The 20,102-nt window shown below is 46.0% G+C and overlaps 1 protein-coding gene across 1 annotated transcript in view; it reads right to left on the bottom strand.

Annotated features, from left to right (window-relative positions):
* Positions 1–20,102, bottom strand: part of LOC146188313 (uncharacterized) — a 98,440-nt gene that overhangs the window by 74,660 nt on the left and 3,678 nt on the right. Inside the window, exon 2 of the mRNA XM_084605026.1 lies at positions 16,408–16,788. Within this exon, the coding sequence (XP_084461152.1) occupies positions 16,408–16,788 (381 nt within the window). The remainder of the gene's footprint in view (positions 1–16,407; positions 16,789–20,102) is intronic.

Below are 20,102 nucleotides of genomic sequence, written 5' to 3'. Positions count from 1 at the left end.
GTTTAACGTCCCAAAGAGACACAGGCTATGAGAGATGCCGTAGTGGAGGACTCCGGAAATTTCGACCACCTGGGGTTCTTTAACGTGCACTGACATCGCATAGCACACGGACGCCTTGTTTTTTGCCAGCACTGAAAAGCGGCCGCCGAGGCCGGGTGTTGATCCCGCGTCCTTGGGAACAATTGTCGCGCGCCGTAACCACTGCGCCATCCCGGCGGGATTCATTTTGAATTGGTAAAAATCGAATTCTGAATGCATCCACGCAGATTTTAGGAGTACGTGAGAAGGCCTACAGACTAAAAGGATTTGGTTGGTCTATGTTTACACCTGCTACGATTTGTAGTTCATTTCTTGTTACCAAGATATCATACGTGTTACAAGTACTGCATCGTTCTCGTGTGAGTGTGGAGAGATTTCATCGTGTGTTCCCCATGTTTTTGTGGGGAAGTACTTGGCAGCGTACCCACCGAACCAGCTTGTTTCAGCACGTCCGCTCTGGCGGAGTTGGTTTGGCTCATTTGTATGTTCGCCAAGTGGTTAACCGTTTTATGTTCTGTCGTGATACAAAGGACTCATTTTTTCTAACTGTGTGTCAGGTTAGATTGAACAGAGTGCTACCTAATTTTGTTGTAAGTTCGACGAGCATGCAAGGCAGGATATTCGGAATCCTTAAAGAAGTGTACAAGTCATGTCGCGTATTGCAAGCCCGTTTTTCGTTTGAATATTTATCAACTGTTACGCGAAAGAACCTGTACAAGGACTCGTGCCATGTCGTTCTCCCGATCCCATTGTACAGATCGTTGTACTGTGCAGGTCAATGGAACTTAGTCCTTAAACGAGTAAAACATATGGCTGTACCAGTTTGAACAAAAACTTTCTTTTTCAAGTTCTATAGCAATACACTAGACGTTAAGACATGTTTAGAAAAGAAAGGTTTTTCTGCTTTGGGAAAATCACTGTTTGATATGACGCAAACCGGAGACTATCGAACACGTTTTCTTAGACTGTTGGGAAGCCTTGTTCTTCCGGGACATTCTACAAGGAACAATTAAAAAAGACCTACCCGTGTATGCAACTTAGCTACACTGACATCCGTCCAACCTTCCGCTTGCTTGGGTATTTATGTCGACTAGCCTAAACCTGTGAGCGTTCACAAGCGCCGCCCTCGTCCCTAGCGGCGGATGTGAAACATCTTGTTATACCGCGAGCGTCACGTAGCACGTGATCATTAGGAAGGGCGGCAGCTGTGCTACTGGGCTGTTACCCTACCTTTGCGTCCTCCAGACTGCCAGAACCGAGACCCTCGCAAGCGGAGAGGAAGAGAGACGCACTTGACTGATGAGGTGTATTATTCGTTAAGGCAACACTTTATTTGACTCGAAGTTTCCAGCGGAGGAGCCACCTTTTTCATTAGTGTTTCGCCCTTTTCTGCTGCTTTGCCTTTGAAGGGGTTAGGCTAGCAAAAAAATAAAAACGGTTAAATAGAAAACTGAGAAGTGCGAAAAGTAGACATAATAAAGAGGAAAGATACACGGATCTGTATAGAATATACCGACTGCGGACAAGTGTAATATGCTAGAGTCACCTTTCTTTTCCTGCTACTAGTTTATTCCTGTTTGGCAACCGTGTCGCGTTGAGCCTAAATGATCAGCAGCGTGGCTTCCACGCCGCTGCCTCAGTCTAAGAATGCGGGATGCTGTCCCTTAAAACCGCTCCTGGAGGGCAGGGGGACAGAAAATTGACCCAACGACAATTACGGCAGAAAATAAACCCTAATGTGTTGTTATGTGTAAGGAACCAAAGATACCAGGGTAGCCAGAAGGGAGAAGTGGTTAAAAAGACAAGATAAAAGAAGGAAAAAATGGAGGGGCATAACTTTTTATGGTTTGGAAGCCAGGAGGATGAATTAAAATGAGGGGGGGGGGGGGGAGATAATTGCCGGAACGTGGCATACAAAATCTGGTTTGAACTTAGAGGATACTGTCAGTGGGTCTTTGTGCATTAGAGTCGGAACTGTCATAGGTATTCGGTTTCGGAAGGCAAGCTAGAATGCCGTGGCTTGGGTGTGTCTTTTTTTATGGTCTTTTGATTTAAACATGGTGTTATTCTCATTGCTCGCACTCACGAGTGTTTTTGAAGCCATTCTGTAATATTTTTACCCTAAGTTCAAATACATGGCCCTTCTCTCGTAGTCGTTTTGAAAGGCGGAGGTTGGGAAGGGATTTAACATATGAGCGGTGGCTATTATATGTAGTTCGAAATGAATTGGCTGTTTCTCTTATGTATTGTATTAAATAATCGCCGCACCAAGCATGTAAACCATGATGCTCGAATCGCAATACAAATCTTCCAGGATAAAATGTTTGAAATAGGAATGAGTGCTTCTCGTGACTGCTGAGGTTCGCATATTAGCAGATCGGACATCAGGTTTTTCATCATAGTGCGCAGCCCACAGTTGTCGGATTATTGACTATTATGTAGACAACGTGGCTTTCTAATTGTTTTGGTGTCTGTATGTTACCTGAGGAACGGCCTAGAAAATTATGGAGGGACGCCCACCTTGTTGAATGATGTTGAACAGATTTTTGGATTTCGTTACTATTCGGGGGGTTGTTTTGTTTATGAAGGTTAATATCCGATTAGAGCGATGTGATGGGGGCTGGGCGTTCTCATGAACGAAATTAGGATTAGTTAGTTCCGCCCTTTTAGTTGTGTCATTGATGATAGAGGAGGGGTAGCGCACTTTCCTTAAATTTACTACTGTGCGATTAGCGTCTCGTGGTAATCCCACTATCTTAAGCAAATTGTTTCAGTCTGATGGCCAGTGAGGAGGTGATTGAAGTTTTACAGTGACGCGGGTAGCAACTGTTGAAATGAAGATATTGTTGTCTGTCAATAAATTTTTTATAAACGGTAGTCATTAATGTTCCTCATTCAACCCAAATTAAGATATCTCGACAATTAATATTTTCAGTCCAGTAATTCTGTGTGAATAGATGTTTCGGTGTATAATATTGAATGAGGTGATAAACTTAATGAGCTTGCCATTCGTTTCTCTCCAAATTACCAATATGCCATCTAAAACGCTTCTGTAGAAAACTGGTTTGGTTGGAATGAGGAGAGAAGGTCTGATTCAACTTTGTTCAATACTATCCTGGTGTAAATTGGCGCTAGTTTTATGCCCATAGATGTATCACTGGTTTTAAGCTAATATGACGTTGAAATCAAAAGTATTAGGGTTAAAGACCACAGTGGCGAGTATCTTGAAGGTTAGTGCGTGCGTGCGAGTAAGCGTTGTGTCAATTCATTATTATTATCACGTAATGGTCACAATGCCGTTGGCGACAAATAGGGAGGCTTGAAATTCACTGGAACAAATTCTTTATTTGGGCTGACTTGCGCCCGCGAACGAACTAAGCAAGTCGGTGGCGGCGTTAGCAGCAAACGTGCGCGTCGATTGTTGATCTAAGAATGCCCGTTACAGTTGTCAGCACTGAATTTAAAGGCGGCGAGGAAAGATCTAGAGAAAGCCTCAAGCGGTACTAACATGATCTGGAGCATTATAGAAACACACGAGAGCGGCTGGTATCTTCCAGATACATCCCGACAGGATCACAATGATAAGGCCGCATGCCAGCGGCTGTCGAATAAGAACAAATAAAGATTTCAATAGTTCGCGGCCATATTACTGCATCACTATCTCTAACACTGGCAATATGACGATTGACAGTTCGCGCGGACTCACACCGTCCACGTTCTCTGTAGACACTTTAGCCGACACTTCCATCTACACGACCTCAGAGGCAAGAGTTGGTTTCGTGTTCAATAACTTCCTGTTTAATTTTGCCAGCATATTCCTGCAGCATGTGTCTGTGAAGGATGTTTAGAACAATAGCATTCCGAAAAGGTTTGGAACTTTTTCTCCAAATTTATAATTATGTAAATGCCTAAAATGTGTTTTATTCGCATGGTAACATCTGTTTATTGTTAGGTTTGCCTGGAAAGTTGTGTTACTTTAATTTTATATTATTTACTACCACTCACTTGTCACAATTCTTCACAAAGCAACACAGTATTGGCGCTTTAAAGATCAGGGGTGAAGTACTCATTTCGTTGCATGTAAAATTCCAGCTGGCACGCCTCTTCGATCACACGAGTAAGAATATACTCGAAAATATGATTTGCGTAACTAAACCAAAGCAGAAGCTGTAGACTCTTTTTGTTTATTTTATATTTCAGCCTGATATAGGCTTAGCACAATTTCCACGGAAAGTAATACCGCGAGTGAATGAACTAAAGCGTGGACTCCAAGCACATCTCTAGCTGTTGTTCCTGTCTACAGTAAGTGTTGATAATTTTTCATTATTATATTACCTTAGGTGCACAAACTGCTAGCGTGTAGGAACTAGTTTATTGGCTCGTCGTGAGAAACGCGATGCGCTGTCATGGAACCACGCAGGATAGGACATAGTTCTCATTCGCAACTAAAACATATAACGCCACCATTTGTCAGTGTTGTGTGCCCTTTTCTGTCGCTCTTTAATGCTGCTTAACCTTTTAACGATGAATATTAGCCAACTCTCTCAGTTACCTGCTTTCTAAAAATATCGAGTTCCGAGTAAAACTTCGTAGCTTCTTCCAACCACTAAAACAATTACTAGTGTATGAGGTAGTCTTGACCTCTGACGCCAGAGCTTTTTAGACCTACTGCGAACCAAGGCACAGTAGTTATACTCCTGAATGCTAACACATATTTCAAGGCGACAGCGTCAAAGGCCATGAAAGATTTGAACAAGCAAACTCAATTGCCAAAGAGATAACTTCATGCTCGCACGGTGCTTCTCAGCGGCGCGTAAAGCAATCAATTCATTGCACGAGAATTTTATGATGAAATCCACAGTCAAAATCAGTCTTGAAGTCAGGGCAAACGGCCTGTCGTAATGTACCCATCGTGAAGGTGCTCTTCAAGTGAGGAGACAAGCGTAATTACATTATCAGTCGCAGACCTATTCTGGCGAAGTCCGTTCATTTCTTAAGAATATTCATTTCGGCTTTCGAAGAACCAACCAGGTGACGCGTTTGGAGATAATTCGCTCCACAAGCGTACCTACGCAGCACAGTAGGGCGATGGGTCGGAAGGATGCATAACTTGATGGCTGTTTAGAGGGTTTCAAAACGGGCACAAATTTCGTCAACTTCTTCTATTCCGTGGGGACCTCACCCGACTGCCAGGAACAATTATAGTAATCGAGGAGTGGAAGTCGGGAATTCTTTGTTTAATTCCGCGATAGCTGTGAATAACTGTTAATAGTGAAAGGTAGGTGCATCGCTGGCACTGCCGCATGGGGGATGCCCGGCAGACCATCTGTGGAATTTGCGGAAGTCCCTGACCCCGAAGACAGTAGTCTGCCGTATTCTTCTGAGACTTCTTAAATAGATTTTTGTTCATGCAGGGACAGTGCTCTGAAATGGTGAAGCTGTTGGAGGGGCATGCGCATACCACGAACTATCCACCAAATTTTGGCTACTGATTGGCGCACATCCAGCGCAGAACAAACGTCACGCCATCTTTGCCGACTAAACTTATCCAGGTAGCGTCGAATGTGATGTGTGCGTCGGCAGGCACGAATGTCTTCAATGTTTACTGTGCGCAAAGGTTTCCTTTCAGCTCGCCTGCGAATAGCACGCAGCCTTAGCTTTGTCTCGTAATTTGAAGTTAACCTATCGGTTTTAGCTGTGATTTGCGTGCTTTCGATATTGACTCCTCATTTCGAGTTGCGGCAGTAATACCTTTGCTTGCAGCGTCTTTGTATGTATCCCCGTCTGTAGATTTTATAAGAAATTGCTTTGGCGCCATCTGTGCACTGACAGCTGATATGAGGATTGGGTAACGGTCACTTCCACGTGTTTCCAGATCGGTGCGCCAGCTAAAGTTGTGGGCAGCTGAACTTGTCACAAAGGTCACGTCGATGCTGCTGGCAGTCGTCAGGCCTCGGAGATGTGCGATTCCGTTATCTCAATGGTATGGATGGATGAATGGATGGGATATAGAAGCGTCCCCTTTGAAACGGGATGGTAGCAATAGCTATCATGCTCATTTTTCTCCTATATCTTAATTATTGATTTAGATTGGTAAACTAAACCATCATTCCATTTATTAAATTTTTGTTTCTACATTACAAACATTATCTCACTTCTTTGCTTTTAAACCCCCAATCTTCCAGTCGTGTTTTGCTAGTTTCCACCGCCGGATTATTCACCCGGCCACTGGCATCTCTAAACTCCAGAGCTTCAGGAACAGTGACTGCGCCTGCATCAACTTCCGTATGGATACCATTACATTTTAGTATAACATGGTCTATTGTTCCACTGGAGTTACCACATACAGCACATGCGTCATCTTCATTGTTAAAATTCTTTTTGTAGCTGCGTGTTCTAAGGCACCCTGATCTAGCTTCAAAAGTAGGGCACTGTCCCTTGAGTTATCAAAGAAAGCTTCCTTCCTGATCTGCATTTTCCACTTTAGGGTACGGTCTTCTGAGCAGCGCCACCTGGCGACAGATAGCGCTAACATTTTAAAAAATGAATAAGAGTGTATTTAAAGCCTGCCGCACTCTTTGCTTCAGCGGCGCAATGGATTGACACTACTTACCTGCATAAAATATCCGTGCGAATAAAACGTCTGTTCGAATCCTGTTAAGTGCAATTTTGTTTTTCATTTTTCATTTAAACTGCAACGTTAAATTACGCTGGTAAGACCTCACTCGGGGTGTGTTATGTTATGTGTTTAGTTCTCAGTAGCCGAAAATCAAGCCGTCACCTCAGGAAGTGACGATATGACAACGACAACAATACTGAATTACCTTCAGCTAAACAACTCCTGCCTTCATTGAGTATATGTTGCCTTTAGGATGCGTTCAGAGAGACGCTTCTCAGTAACAATTGACCCGCTCAGAAGTAACCAGTGAGGAGAAAGAAGTAGCGGGACCCTATCGTTGAGGAGACGGAATTACGCCTCGGAGATATGTTATGCTGCCGTCATTTAGGGGTTCAATTGAATGTTTTGAGGAAGTTCTGCAAGCTTGGAACCTCGTGCACATGTGTGTGAGCTTCCTCAAATTTCTTTGTGAGCGTTGAAGTCTCCGCAAATAATTTGTCGAGGGGGCTTCCTTATTACCAAATTTTTAAACCTCAAAGCCTCATAGGCTCGGTATATATTCCAATAAGAAGAGTGTATTCTTGTCCCCTAATTACTCTTACGGCACACACATATTCTTTGTCATTGTGATGCGGAACTTCAACTAAGGAAGCCGGGATATCTTTGCGAAAGCCTATCAGTTCTCTGCTAACGTCATCTGGTTGTTGTGAATTATGCGAATAGTATCCCCGTGTTCTGAAAACTTCTTTCACACGCGATTCAGAGAATAAAGGAAGTGGTGCTCTCGTACAAGCTGCCGGAAATCAGTTTCGAGCGTAAACCACGAGCGTTACACTGGAAAATGGCGCATGTGCGAAATATGTTGTGGATGGTCAGCTGTGGTCAAGCTCTTCCTGCCGAAGCCATGATTACAGATGTGTGATATCACGCCCCTGCGGAGCGTAAGAGACCGACAGCAATGGCTCTATTGCTTGAACAGCTTCTACTGCTGGGGGTCCTCGTGACGAAGGGTTAGCGCAAACAAGTGCTTTGCTGGCGACAAACAGCATCGGAATCATTAGGCACGTGAGTTCTTGTTCGGTGCTTCCGCTTTGGTGCATTTCGCTGATCTTCTTGTTACATTGCGTTGCCTTAGTCTGAGAGTTAGAAAGGTTGTTTGTCGGGTCTTGTACGGAGTGTCGCTGCTTCTTCGGTTAAATGAAAAAAGCCAACGGACTTCCCACGCTTCATTTTGTTTGCAGTCACGTATGTGTCATCACGCGTTTTTCCGTAATGTGATTTTTCACGTTGTAGTGACTGATTTTGGGTTAGATCTAACGTATTTGTAAACGCCACGTGAGGATAACGTGGTGGATCATGACGCTTGGGCGGTTTCTCATGAGCTTCCTCCAATGAGCGTGCAAGTGTAGCAGCTTTCTTTTTAGCACTCCCTCCGTATGAAGCAGGGTGTGGGCCGTCGCAGTTTGCGCTTTTAGGTTGCGCTCTAGAGGTGCACTGTTTGTACGAATGGGGGCCAGCACACACTTTGCGTCGCATGGGGCCGGTACAGTGTCTCCATATGCGGCCATGCCTCTGGCATTTGTAGCATTGTGTCGCTGCTCCGACATACTTAGGTACAGGTTAACTAGAGAACCCAAGCGTGACTTTTTAAGGCAGTGGTGGAGCTTTTGAGAAATCTAATATAAAGGTTCAACGGCGTACCTCTCACTGAGAATACACCTCGGTCACTTATATACTCCTGCAGATCTTCATTTCAGTAGATTACAGGTACGTCTTGAATTTTCCCGCACGTAGCTGTGTACGAAAACGGTATTTGGGTCTCTACAGCCCCTCCAGCCAGCTTAGCTACTGTGAGCAAACAGTTGGCAGCAGGCAATGTCGATACTGTAACCTTTAAGCTCCCATCTTTGTTATTTTAAGACGATGGCTAAGAACTTTTACTTTAGCCGATGCTGCAACTGCCGAAGCCACGATGTTACGGTTGGCTTTCCATAGATTGCCTCCTACCTCTGTGAGCCTGAAAACAACCGGAACACAAGCAGCTCTCTTTTTCTTGTAGGACGCAACCGTGAAGAATACCTTGGCAATGTCCTCTGCATGGCCACCCAAAGGCGCATAGCTGGCTTGTTCTTCGCGTGATCTCTTTATTGCAGGGCCCTGATCTGTTGCAACCACTACAGAAGCCGCTCGACTAGCCGATGGCCCTGCTGCCATCTGTGCAGCATAGAGTGCGGCTGGTGGTAATGTTTCGTGTCAACGTGCATGCGGCGGAGAGCACCAAGAAGGTCGCTTGACGTACTTCCGCCGGTTGCCAGGGACCTCCAGATCGTCGCATGTTAAGGACACAAACCACAAACAACACTTAATACTATAAAACTTCAAAAAGAAAAAACGCCAAAAATAGAGACCGGTCTCTGACAGCCGCTCAGCTAATCATCGTCTTCTTCTCTCCTCCTCTCTTTTAGAGGCCACTTTTCCAGGCCGTTTCTCCATCTGTCTGATTGACTTTAGTTACAGCAAGCGCTTACTCAACACAAAATTGCGGTGCCTCCCCTCGTGAGCTTTGATGCACTCGTTTCAAGTTTTCTTTGTCGCTCAAGTCGTCTCTGCCCGCTACACACGTGTTTTTTGTTCATGGTCTAGTATTCGTGTCATTGAAACACTAAATGTGGCGATGGAATCATTTTTCAGGACCTCGTTAAGAGCTCTCAACCATAGGAGCTAAACGTTTTTATTCAGCGGGTATCCTTTCAGAGCGTTCTCGAGCAGCATATGCTAGGAACCCATCCACTGATCTTATCGCCACGGCTTCATTCAACAATATCGCACTGTCGCGGCGATGGCTTCCACCGCCCTCGGACCAATCACGCTCACGTCCAAAATAACCCGAATAATGCTCTCGAAGCCACGAAGGAACCGCTCACGCACCATAGCCGTCATATACAAATAGAAATGTAATTACCACATTTGTGAGCCTTTCAGCCGGCCCCTTGTCACTCTCCTATAAAAGAAGGTTTGGATCCATGAGACAAACGTTAGCAAAATTCTAGAAGCCTATTAAATCTTGTTGGTAGAAAAAACTGAATATTCCTCTTCGCGCAGGTTTGTCTAAGGAACAAAATATGCTTTTTTAATTCGTGCCTGCATGATAGTAAATGTACCTGGCTAACAGAGAATGATAATATTTACAAATTCTGCCTTTCAGTTTAATCAGGTGTCTTTCAGAGCTGGCATGGAGTTCGTCGGAGTGTAGTGCTTAAAGCTTACTGAGCTGCCTTATGGATGTAATTGGCTGCAGTACGGACAGATGATGAGGTCGTAGGCGCTGGCCGGCTGCTGACCAACCTAATACTTGTCCAACCTTTTGCAGCCTGCTGACAGAGCAACCTTGGTCGAATTGGTCGGCGTTCAGTCAGGTGTGCGAGCTCGGCCGTTGGATGATGGCCGACCTCCGCCAAACTTGGTACTTGGCCAACCATATGATGTCATTCGACTGAGCATTCTGCAGGTCGGCTGCCAACCTAAAACGATGATCGGCCACTGATCTCACAGACGCGGAATGCCACCTGGGAGAATGGTGTTTATTGTGTTAGGTGTTATATAAGGTTGTTGACTATAACGGCACTTAGTAGTTATAGGTCCTACATTATTGCTCTAATTTGTTCACTTTTAGTATGAATTGAACTTTCTGCTACAGCTTGCCATATATTGTTGGATAGCTCTTGTAGCATAGGGATTACACGGCTTATTGAAGGTTTTCATATATTTGTCTCAGCTGTATAATTTTGGGTAAAACCTAACGTTATGCCACAGCCCCAAATCATATAACTGTTAATACCTAATTATGAGTATATTTCCCCTTAACTGTAAATACCTGTGGGAAATTATCCTTATAAATTATCGGGGAATAAAAGGAACGTTCTCTTAGAGCGTCGTTGAAGATTCAACACTTCATGCCGAGTACAGCTGCACTTCACTGATTATAGGTTCAATTATATTCACTGTTTGAGATTGTACATTGCTTTATAAAAATAAAAGGTGCAGTATCTGAACACATCTTAGTGGAATTTTTACTGTTGATTACATTTTGAATGCAGTTCCAAACAAGATCCCAAATGATATGGGATGATGCTTATCATGAAATACATTTTTAGCTTAAGTTTCATTTGCATAATTTATTTGCGGTGCGTAGGACTTAAATAATGAGAATGAAATTATTTCAACTTGGGCAAAACATCGATAACACTTATGCGGTCGCCTAAAGATAAATTATTTATTACAAAATAGCAATAAAGTGTAAACGGGCTATGACAATCAGCATTTGAGCATAACTGATTATTGCATTTCAATCCTCGAAATTTGAGCTCACTCAATGCAGTGGATATTATAAAATTAATTTTCATTATATTATTGAGATCAGCTTTCTGGTCTGGCAACCATCGGCCGTAGAAGTCACAACGAGATCCCCATTTCGTCTGCTATTCGCAGTGTCGGCTGCAGTGTTTCATGCACGCTGGGAATGGTGGTCACTAAGGTTTTTTCTTCAGCAAAAATATTTCATTCACATCTTCTCTTCTCTTTGAGAAGCCTTCACTCTATTATGCGACCTTAGTGATCCTTAGACCTGTTTTGGGCTTCTTGTAGAGATTGCCGAGGAGGCAGAAATCGACGGGTTTATGCTGTATAATTTAGGCATACAATCAGAAGCATATTATTCTTCCGTTAGAACAGTTAGCTGGTTTTAGCAGCAAGCACTCGAGCATATAAAACGCCACTTGTCCTACGTTTCCTTTCGCCGTGTACATGTGCCGCGGACGGGAGGGGTGAGCTTTGTACTCCTGATTGCTGAGCTATTGCCGTCTCTATTTTGGTACAAAACTTAAGAGTAAATCTCAGACATGTATACTTTGACGCGAGAGCATACCTTGCGACACTAGAGGAGCAGACAAAACCTTTGAACGAAGCGATACCTCTTGTCTTACTGTTACATGCTGACTTGCTGCTACATGCGCGTGTTAGTCAGACATTTATTTTCGGCTGGCAAAGCATTCTTGCAAAACAATGTTCAGTCTGGTCGCGGCCTGCGCACGAAAAAATGTGCCGCCGCCACCTCAGTCCCGTCATGGCGAAACCCTAAACACTTCGACTGCGCTTCACTGCGTGCCCGCACCGAACGAAAGCCTCCCAGTCGCCGCCGTCTCCATCCCGCCTCCCCCGCAGCAGCGTGCGAGATTGCAACCGCATCCCGAGCCTAACCTTGCGATTTTCTAGTGCTTCTCCAGCAGTTGACTCGCGATTGCTTCAACGTAAGCATACACCATTTAGTATTTAGTGTGTGAACTCTAAACGTCCGCAGGAACGCGCTGATTCACGGATTACGACTGCGCCCTCATCGTGTTTGTTTACATAGCTTTTGCAATGACTGATGTATGCTGCTCGTTCGCACGGAATAAAGTACAAGCTGAGCTAGTAATTCCAAAACTATCCATTTCCGTTCGGAACGGTTCCACCTTTATTGTTCACAAACCACAACTGCGCTTTATGCGCTTTACATAAGCGGCGCCGACAACTTCCTGCTGCGCTCCCTAGACAGGGTCACATATCGACACTTCCCGGTAAATGTGCACTCGCTTTGAGATGTAAGCAATTGTCGACTTGGGGTCGCTACTGCCAGAGCTACACTTGATAGCCACATGCAACCGCTAAAGCTTGCTAATGCAAGCTCCGTAACCGCCGAAACTCTACATCCGAGCCCCGCTTACTCGCGCTAGGCCTACTAGTCGCTGAACGGGCTTGCATTCCAGCGCCGACTAATATTTCTGGCCAAGGTCATTGCTGATGACAATGGGGAACATATATAGTGTAGGTTCTCGTTTTTCTTTTTCTAACACGGTTAATTAAGCTACAGAGACGCGCAGCTGTTCAGGCCGTGCACTCTTCGGGTGTCAAGTTCCCGCTATGCCTCCGATACGACAAAAACAGACCGGACGATCGTTCGCTGATCAGTTTTATCGACGCCGCGGGGTCGCAGAACTTCACAATACGACGATAGGCGGCCGTTGGCCGTGCTGGCGTCATCGCCTTTGTAATATGCGACAGATCAGCGCGTCAATAACCTAAGGAACCTATAACCATGCAGCCCAAACATGCATTAGTACACGTTGCTTTCGTGCGGTAACATCTTCATCAAGCACTTCTGCATGAGGGACAACCACTGTGTCAACCGGTCAAGAAAATACAGATGTGTCCTTTGATATTCCAGCCTGCATTGCAGACGACGGTCCGCCGCCTATCCTCTGTGACGTCACACGAGCATTATGAAATGGCAGTCGCTCTCGGTGGGAGCAGCTTCCGGATTCCGATTTCTGTCGCATGTTTTGTAATATGAGCTGCGCGCTAGGCACTAAAACTTCGCGAGTAGAATCACAGACCTATATATTCATAGAAGTATAAAACGGCAATACATCAAACGACCCTCTCATCGCCTCTTTAACTGTTGACCGGCAATGGATCCAATGCTGTTATTCTCTACATTACTATTTAGGGGTAAATTACTTGAGGCTGTAGCGAGAGTTGTGGTCATTCACTCACTCACTTCTCAAAGCTCATTTGTCTTATCTATTCGCACTGACTGGGCAGACTTGTTAAAGTACTACATGTGGATTCCTTAAGGAAAGTGCGGTCAAGTGCGGAGAGTGGGCCTTTTAATTTAGATTACCAGCATGTTTTCTGCGGAAGGTAGATCGCCCTGCTATTCACTGATTCTGTGTTCCCGATACCGTTGTGTCAACAACCTTATCCATTGTTTTTTGGCCCTAACGCTTCTAATCGCTTTGTGCGCGCGTGCATTCAATCTACTGCAAAAGCGTTTACACAGCGCAAATTAGCGCTCTCTGTGATAGCATGGCGTCAAGCTAAGGAGCTATATGTGCCATGGCGCTGTGAATTGCCGCGTGGTATCTTCTGCGTCTTATTCATATGTTCCTCGGGACATTTTACATAGAGAAATATAAGGCATATAAATCACACCGTACAGTGTAAAGCCCAGCCCGCACGACAGTGTCCTAAACGTTAGTAAAGTAAAGGGCCTCCTGCACGCCACCTTCGATAAATCTAAAAAAAAAAATGTGAAGGGAGGAAATCACGCCAGACAACTTACTGGCTGGTAAATAAAATCTCCACTCATTATACAATTTAAGCTCCCGATTATAATATTGGCAGTATTTGTAAAAATACAATTGGAGACTTTATAAAACAGTTTTCGAAATGATGAAAAAGCAGTAGTTGATAGAGTAAACATTTCAAATTTTTTTGCCTTTGCATGAAAGTAAGAGTTGTGTTTGGCGTGAAAACTGTTCCTATAAGCCTGCATAGAGGATCAAAAATAGAGCTCAATTCATGAAAACTGACGGTGACAGTGTATGAACAGAGCACATTTTCTAAATTTATTCATGCCATTTTGATAACACTTGTGGAAATAGTTTATATTGTTTATTATCAGTGTTTCCGACGGAAACCACCTTATCTTCTAGTCTACCGGTAATTTGGTGTTAAATGCATTCTTAAAGGTTTTAGCCAATACAAAGGGAGAATACATATTAGGGCTCTTTAAAAATTGTGCGGTTATGAAATCAACCCCAATTGTGATAATAGACGGGGCGCCCACTTTTCGATGGCGGCGAAAAGCAAGTTGCGTTTGTGCTGCTTCGTGTCGGTGCATGGTAAAAAAACCAAGTGGTTAAAATTTTATACACTACGGCGCCTGTCATATCCCGACTGAATTTGGGACGCTAAACCTCCGCCCCCCAAAATACTAACGATTTAGTGACCCACCCCGCCACCGCCTATGGAAGATGTCCTGCGGCTGTGAATGAGGATGTGAGGATGTGAATTATTTTAGCTATACTCACTAGGTTTAACTAGAGAGTATGTTATGTTGGAAGGTAGCTGTGAAGTGGGAAATCGGGCAATCGCTTTTGTGTCAATAAATGAAAAATAACAAAAAATACAACCGATTTGCGTAGTTATGAAATTCGAATGAAATGGCCAGCACAGCTTACCACTTCATGTTTTTGATGCAAATTACAGTTCCTTATGTTTCATTTTAGTCTGATGTATTATTACAGGAAGTCAGGAAGTCCACACCGAGTATAACGTCTCTGGAGCAATCCGCTAGCACAACAAACGTTGCCGGGAAGGTTCGCCCTTGAACTGTGACTCGCGCTGTGCATGTTTATTTTTATTTATTTATTTGATACTGCAACTTCCCCTTGGCAGTCCAAGCAGGAGTGAGCAAGTACAGAAAAGACAAGTCAAAGTCGGCACTACAAATCAAGGTAAACAAGGATGTGAGTGACAAAAAACATAAAGAAATCAAATGTCCTCCAGCGGTATGTATCTGTGGGCCGTCCCAAGCTGTCGTAACCTTCTTGAGTGCCGCGGCGAATGATCCACTGAGTATGGAATATTCCGCCCCAGTATCCACCAAAGCGGTTGCGGCGATGCCCTCAACTGAAAGGTCTAAATCGGCTGGCGGTGGCGTCTCGCTGCGGTAATGTCGAGGTGTCCTGTCTCAGCTTTGGTGCGTCGAAGAAGTGCGGTGTCATAGAGAAGCAGTGGGGCTACGCAGTTGGTCGGGTTGTTGGCTTGTCGTTAACTTGGGCGGCTTGGTAATCATGGTCGGCTCTGGGCTGTCCGGCGTCGGCTAAATGGTTTGCGTCGTTGGAGGGTCTTGTACTTTTTGTTATCGAGCAGCCGCACCTCCAGAGGCTGCTGCATCTATTTCCCCTACGGGAATTTCTAGACTGGTCCCGCGTCTCGGAGGAATCGTAGCGGAGGGACGAAGGTGATCGGCGGCGCTGGACTGATTCCGGGTAAGAAAGGTAGTCGGCAATCTCTCGTGGGCGCTCTCCCAGCTACGGACAGTGGTCACCGAAGGGGAACCCGCGAAGACCCATCTCTTTGTACGGGCAGCGACGCCAGATATGCCCAGCTTCGCCACCATGGTAGCACAACGGCTTGTAGTACGCGGTTCGCCAGATTTCGGTTTGACGGCGCCTAGGTCGCTGGAGGAAAGTCGGCTGGGATGGTGGTAGTGGCATTTGGAGAGCAGCCGGCGCAGGCGCTTCGTAACGTGGTTTTGAAGGCGGCAGAAAATGGCTTGCGACGGCGGCGTAACTCATTGTACGTGGTTGTGGAGGGCATGCAAGAAGCGGCGCGGCATCCAAAGCTTGTTGCACTTCTTCGCGAACAACATCGGTGACCGATGCAACTTGCGGCTGCGCCGGCGTAGGCCAGAGGTTCGCCAGCTATTCACGGAAAATGGATCGAATGGTCTCCCTCAGTGAGTCTCCTGATGACACGGTGGACCTCTCAGCACATCTGGACACGACACGGTCGTGCGCTCGTACTGCCGTGCCCGCGTTTCAAGCGCTCTCTCGATGGAAGTAGCGTCCATAACAAAAGCATCTACGGTCACTGGCGGACTGCGAACGAGGCCGGCGAAGAGCTATTCTTTGACACCTCTCATTAATAATAGCAATTTCCGTTTTTCCGACGTGTTCGGATATGCGCGACGGAACAAGAGCTTCATCTCCTCCGCGTACACCAACACGCTTTTTTTCCGATGCTGGATCCGACTCTGAAGTAGAAGATCGGCCTTTTCTTTACGGAATGTGCTAATAGATGCCTGAAGAAATTCTGCTTTGAACGCATCCCACGTTAGCAGACGAGATTCGTGATTGACGTACCAGGTCCTCGCCGAGTGCTCCAGGGCAAAGTAAACATGGCGCATCTTTGCTTTCGCGTCGAAGGCATTAAAGGTGGCCACCCGGTCGAACTGCTCCAGCCAGTCCTCGGCGTCTTCATGGGGAAGACCATGAAAGTGAGGTGGGTCTCGCTGGTGAAGTAGGACATTGACAGGAATCTCTTGTTTGCTCAGAGTGATAGTCTGTGTACTTGTGGATCGTAGATCAGGAAGCGGACCGAATTTGGGAGATAGGCCACGTAGTCGCCGGCTGCCCTGGTGAACCGGCGTTTCTACCCTGGGAGTGCGTCCTTGGCTGCAGTCACGACATGATAGGGGCGTCCGGCACATGAAGAATCCTCCCAGCACCTCCACAGATGTCAGGCTGGTAAAAAGGCGTGTGAAGGCAGCTCAGCCTTTTTAACCGTGACGTACAGGCGTCGTATCCTGATGTTAGGAACGCCTTGTAGCACGAAAGTTTTATGGCACCACTAGTTTCTTGTAGAGCAATAACGTCTGGTGGACGCTGTAGGTTTTCTATGTAGAGCTGCAAGCTCCCCCGCCTACGGCGGAAGCCTCTGCAGTTTCACTGTCAATTTTTTTTGCTGTCTGGGGGTCATGATGATGCGTAGCAATTGTGTGTATTGGATACTAAACAGGCAACGTAGGAAGGCGCGCCTCCATTGCGCTTAGTTATTCCATCATTTGTTGGAACGACATGGTTACCTGATTTTGGAACATCCTGAATTCGTTGGTTAAGGCATCTATCCTATTCGTGAGTGTGTCTACCCCAGCCGAGAGGGTGTCTACTTTAACCTCCATGATGTCCATCCTTTCTGTGAGTGCCTTTAGATCGGTCCTGAGTTTGTTCGAGGCTCTCGTGAGCTATTGCATATCAGTTTCTAAGGCTTCTGCTACACCTTTAGTGTTCTCCTCTCCACTCGGGGAAGATGGCCTTTTGATCAGGTGTCACCCGTTAATAATTAGAGGGGGTATTATTAACGATGCGCCCTTAACGGTGCGCACACTCCCAGACACCCTTAGAGTGAGTGGGGGTAGCTGTTCCGGTCGCAAAGGAGATGCCCTCGACCTGCGTGGCAAGCTCAGCCGGAATTCAACTACCTTGTAGTGACAGAAGGGGGTGGTCGTTTGGTGCCCAGCGGTCACCGGTTCAAACCAGAGAAAGGATCGGAGTCAGAAGTAACAAACAAAACACCATTTATGCACAGCAAGAGACGATACAAAGGAATACACAAGATCACTTGAAATACAACAGACGAGAGGTTCACAGAATACAAACGCTAAGCATGCAGCTACAGTATGATTCAATAACTCAGAGGCTTTACAATAGATCAAACACGAGAGAGTTACATAAACCAACACCAAATTGTTCACCGGGCACTGTTGCAGTCCGACGCCTCAAGAGTCACGATGTGGCCGCCATACGAGACGAGCGCCGCTCCCTTGAAAGTCCGTGGGCTTGCCAGCAGCGGGTGATCCCCGGGAGTCCAGCCGACGCACAGGCGAGCACGTCACAAAACACTTGACGAACTGACTGACTCGCTGACTGACTCATCAAGCGGCGCGGTCTCTTTAAATAGGGCGCGCCGCGTCTGTTTGTTAGCACGCGTCAAAGCTAGCGCGCACACACACATAACTTCGCTGGTTATAGCTCCCTCTTCTCCGCCAGTCGAGCCGCGCGTCGTCATTGGCCAGGTCCCATAGAACCTTCTCGAAAGGCCTGGCACATTCCAGGCCGATGAACCACCGTCCTCCCCGGGCAATGGGAAAGAGGGTGACGGCAACGCGTACAAAGCTACGCGCTCTCCCGCGCGGGGAAGGGGGCTTTGCTCTCCATGCCTTCCACGCGACGCCGCGCGGGCCTCGCGCTGTGCCGGCTTGATGAAAATGGGCGCCGATTTCGTGACACTGCCCCTCCCTTAAAGAATATTGTCCCACAATATCCACAACAACCACGAACATCGCGCGCACATGCATGCGCTCACAAATATACGGGGCAAATGTCCACATCACGCACATTGCGCAAATTTCACAAACTGCAATAACCCCATTACAAAATTTACACATCAATGCCATGAAATTCACAAACATAGCAACACGCTGTCGTCAGATACACATAAGAATCAACAACACAGAAACACAGCTATAGGGAGCCCAAGCTCAAGTTTCGCCGCGCGACGGCAGCGCCGCATTCCTGGCGTGGTGGCGAAATGTGAAACGATGGGGCTTCGCCGGAGCAGACGCCCCGCTAGCTTCCTTTGCACGCGCGACGATCGCGTTGCGCCTGGTGGTTATTTGGCGATACAAAAACGCTTCCGCTGATGTGAAACGGATGTACTAAGTAGCATTGTGTCATGGGAAGCCACAATAGTAGGCGAAGCACCAAAAGATGAGGCTCACGTGTGAAACTTCGCAGTTTTCTTTGGAAGCGTGTCCGCGAGACCTGTTTTCCAACCGCATGACAGCGTTCTGGAAGTCTCGCGTTCTTTGTGGAAACGAAAAGAGCCAATTTCCCCTTTCTTTGTAAACTCAGAAATGTTGACAGTTGACAAAGACGGCTTGGAGAGGCATCAAAAAAGTACAGTGGTTTAACACCATGCATAAAAAGTGAAGAGGGTGGAAGATTATCCTGCTCTTCGCTCCCCGCGTGTCTAGTTTCGGCGATTTTATGTGCTCTCTCCCTGCTTTGTGGGTGCTCTGAAAGCAACCAAATCAACTGATGCGACGTCCGCGATCGAGACTAATGTGTGAATGTGCTCTAAGTGTCCACAGTTGCCTTTTCATTTTTAGATCGACCAAGAAAATATCTAGGAACGAGGCCTTTTTTTTTCGGGGGTGGGGATGGCGTTGGAAAACATGCCTTGCTGAGACGCTTTTACAGATTTTCGCAAATTGGCCAATAAGTGAACCAATTATATTATTATTATTATTAATAACGAAGCTATGTCGGAAGTGCAGTACAAAAGTGATCCTTAGCTATGGCTCGACTGACACTACTCGCACGGAGCACCCCATTCGCGTCACAGGGTTCGTGTGTGCAAACAAAACATTATAAATGAAGCGCAACCATTTAATAAGAACCGAAATAAAACACTATGTAGTACAAGCTTAAATTTCACCTGCCTTTCGAGCCAGCGAGCCGGTTATGTCGCGTGCAGCGCGCGGAGCACGCATGTGCTTATGAGATTGCTAGCGTTCTTGTCTTTGAAGAAACACCTTCTTCGGACTACATACTTATTCTTCTACTGCAAGATTTCTTTTGGTAACGTCGTAATAATAAAAAAAGAAATCCGTATATAGATCGCATGCTACAGGCCAAAACGATGGTCAACGAGCGGGCCACTTTATTTCACAGTACTGATGATACTTTAGGCAGTTTTTAAACATATTATATACGACAATATAAATTACATAGCGCACTTACCTCGAGATGCACTTCCTACGTTTTTGCTAATGTAGGACGCATTCACAATCAATATTTACTCATCCCCGTCTGTTGTCTTCTCTACAGTGCAGACGTGAATAAAACTTTTCCCACCTATAATTAAGTATCCTTCATGAAAATACGCGTCAGGTTGCCCAATAAAACCGGAATGCAGGTGGCATGTCGCGGTGCGCCTGCGGGGGCGCGTCAAGGCGCGTGCTCGTGCGAGAGAAAGCGCACGGCGCACGCCGTGA

The sequence above is a fragment of the Amblyomma maculatum genome, chromosome 5 (genome assembly GCF_055883805.1).
Source record: "Amblyomma maculatum isolate TAMU_Amacu chromosome 5, ASM5588380v1, whole genome shotgun sequence".
NCBI lineage: Eukaryota > Metazoa > Arthropoda > Arachnida > Ixodida > Ixodidae > Amblyomma > Amblyomma maculatum.
Note: the sequence above shows the minus strand (reverse complement) of the source record. Positions and strands in the feature narration are given on the sequence as shown.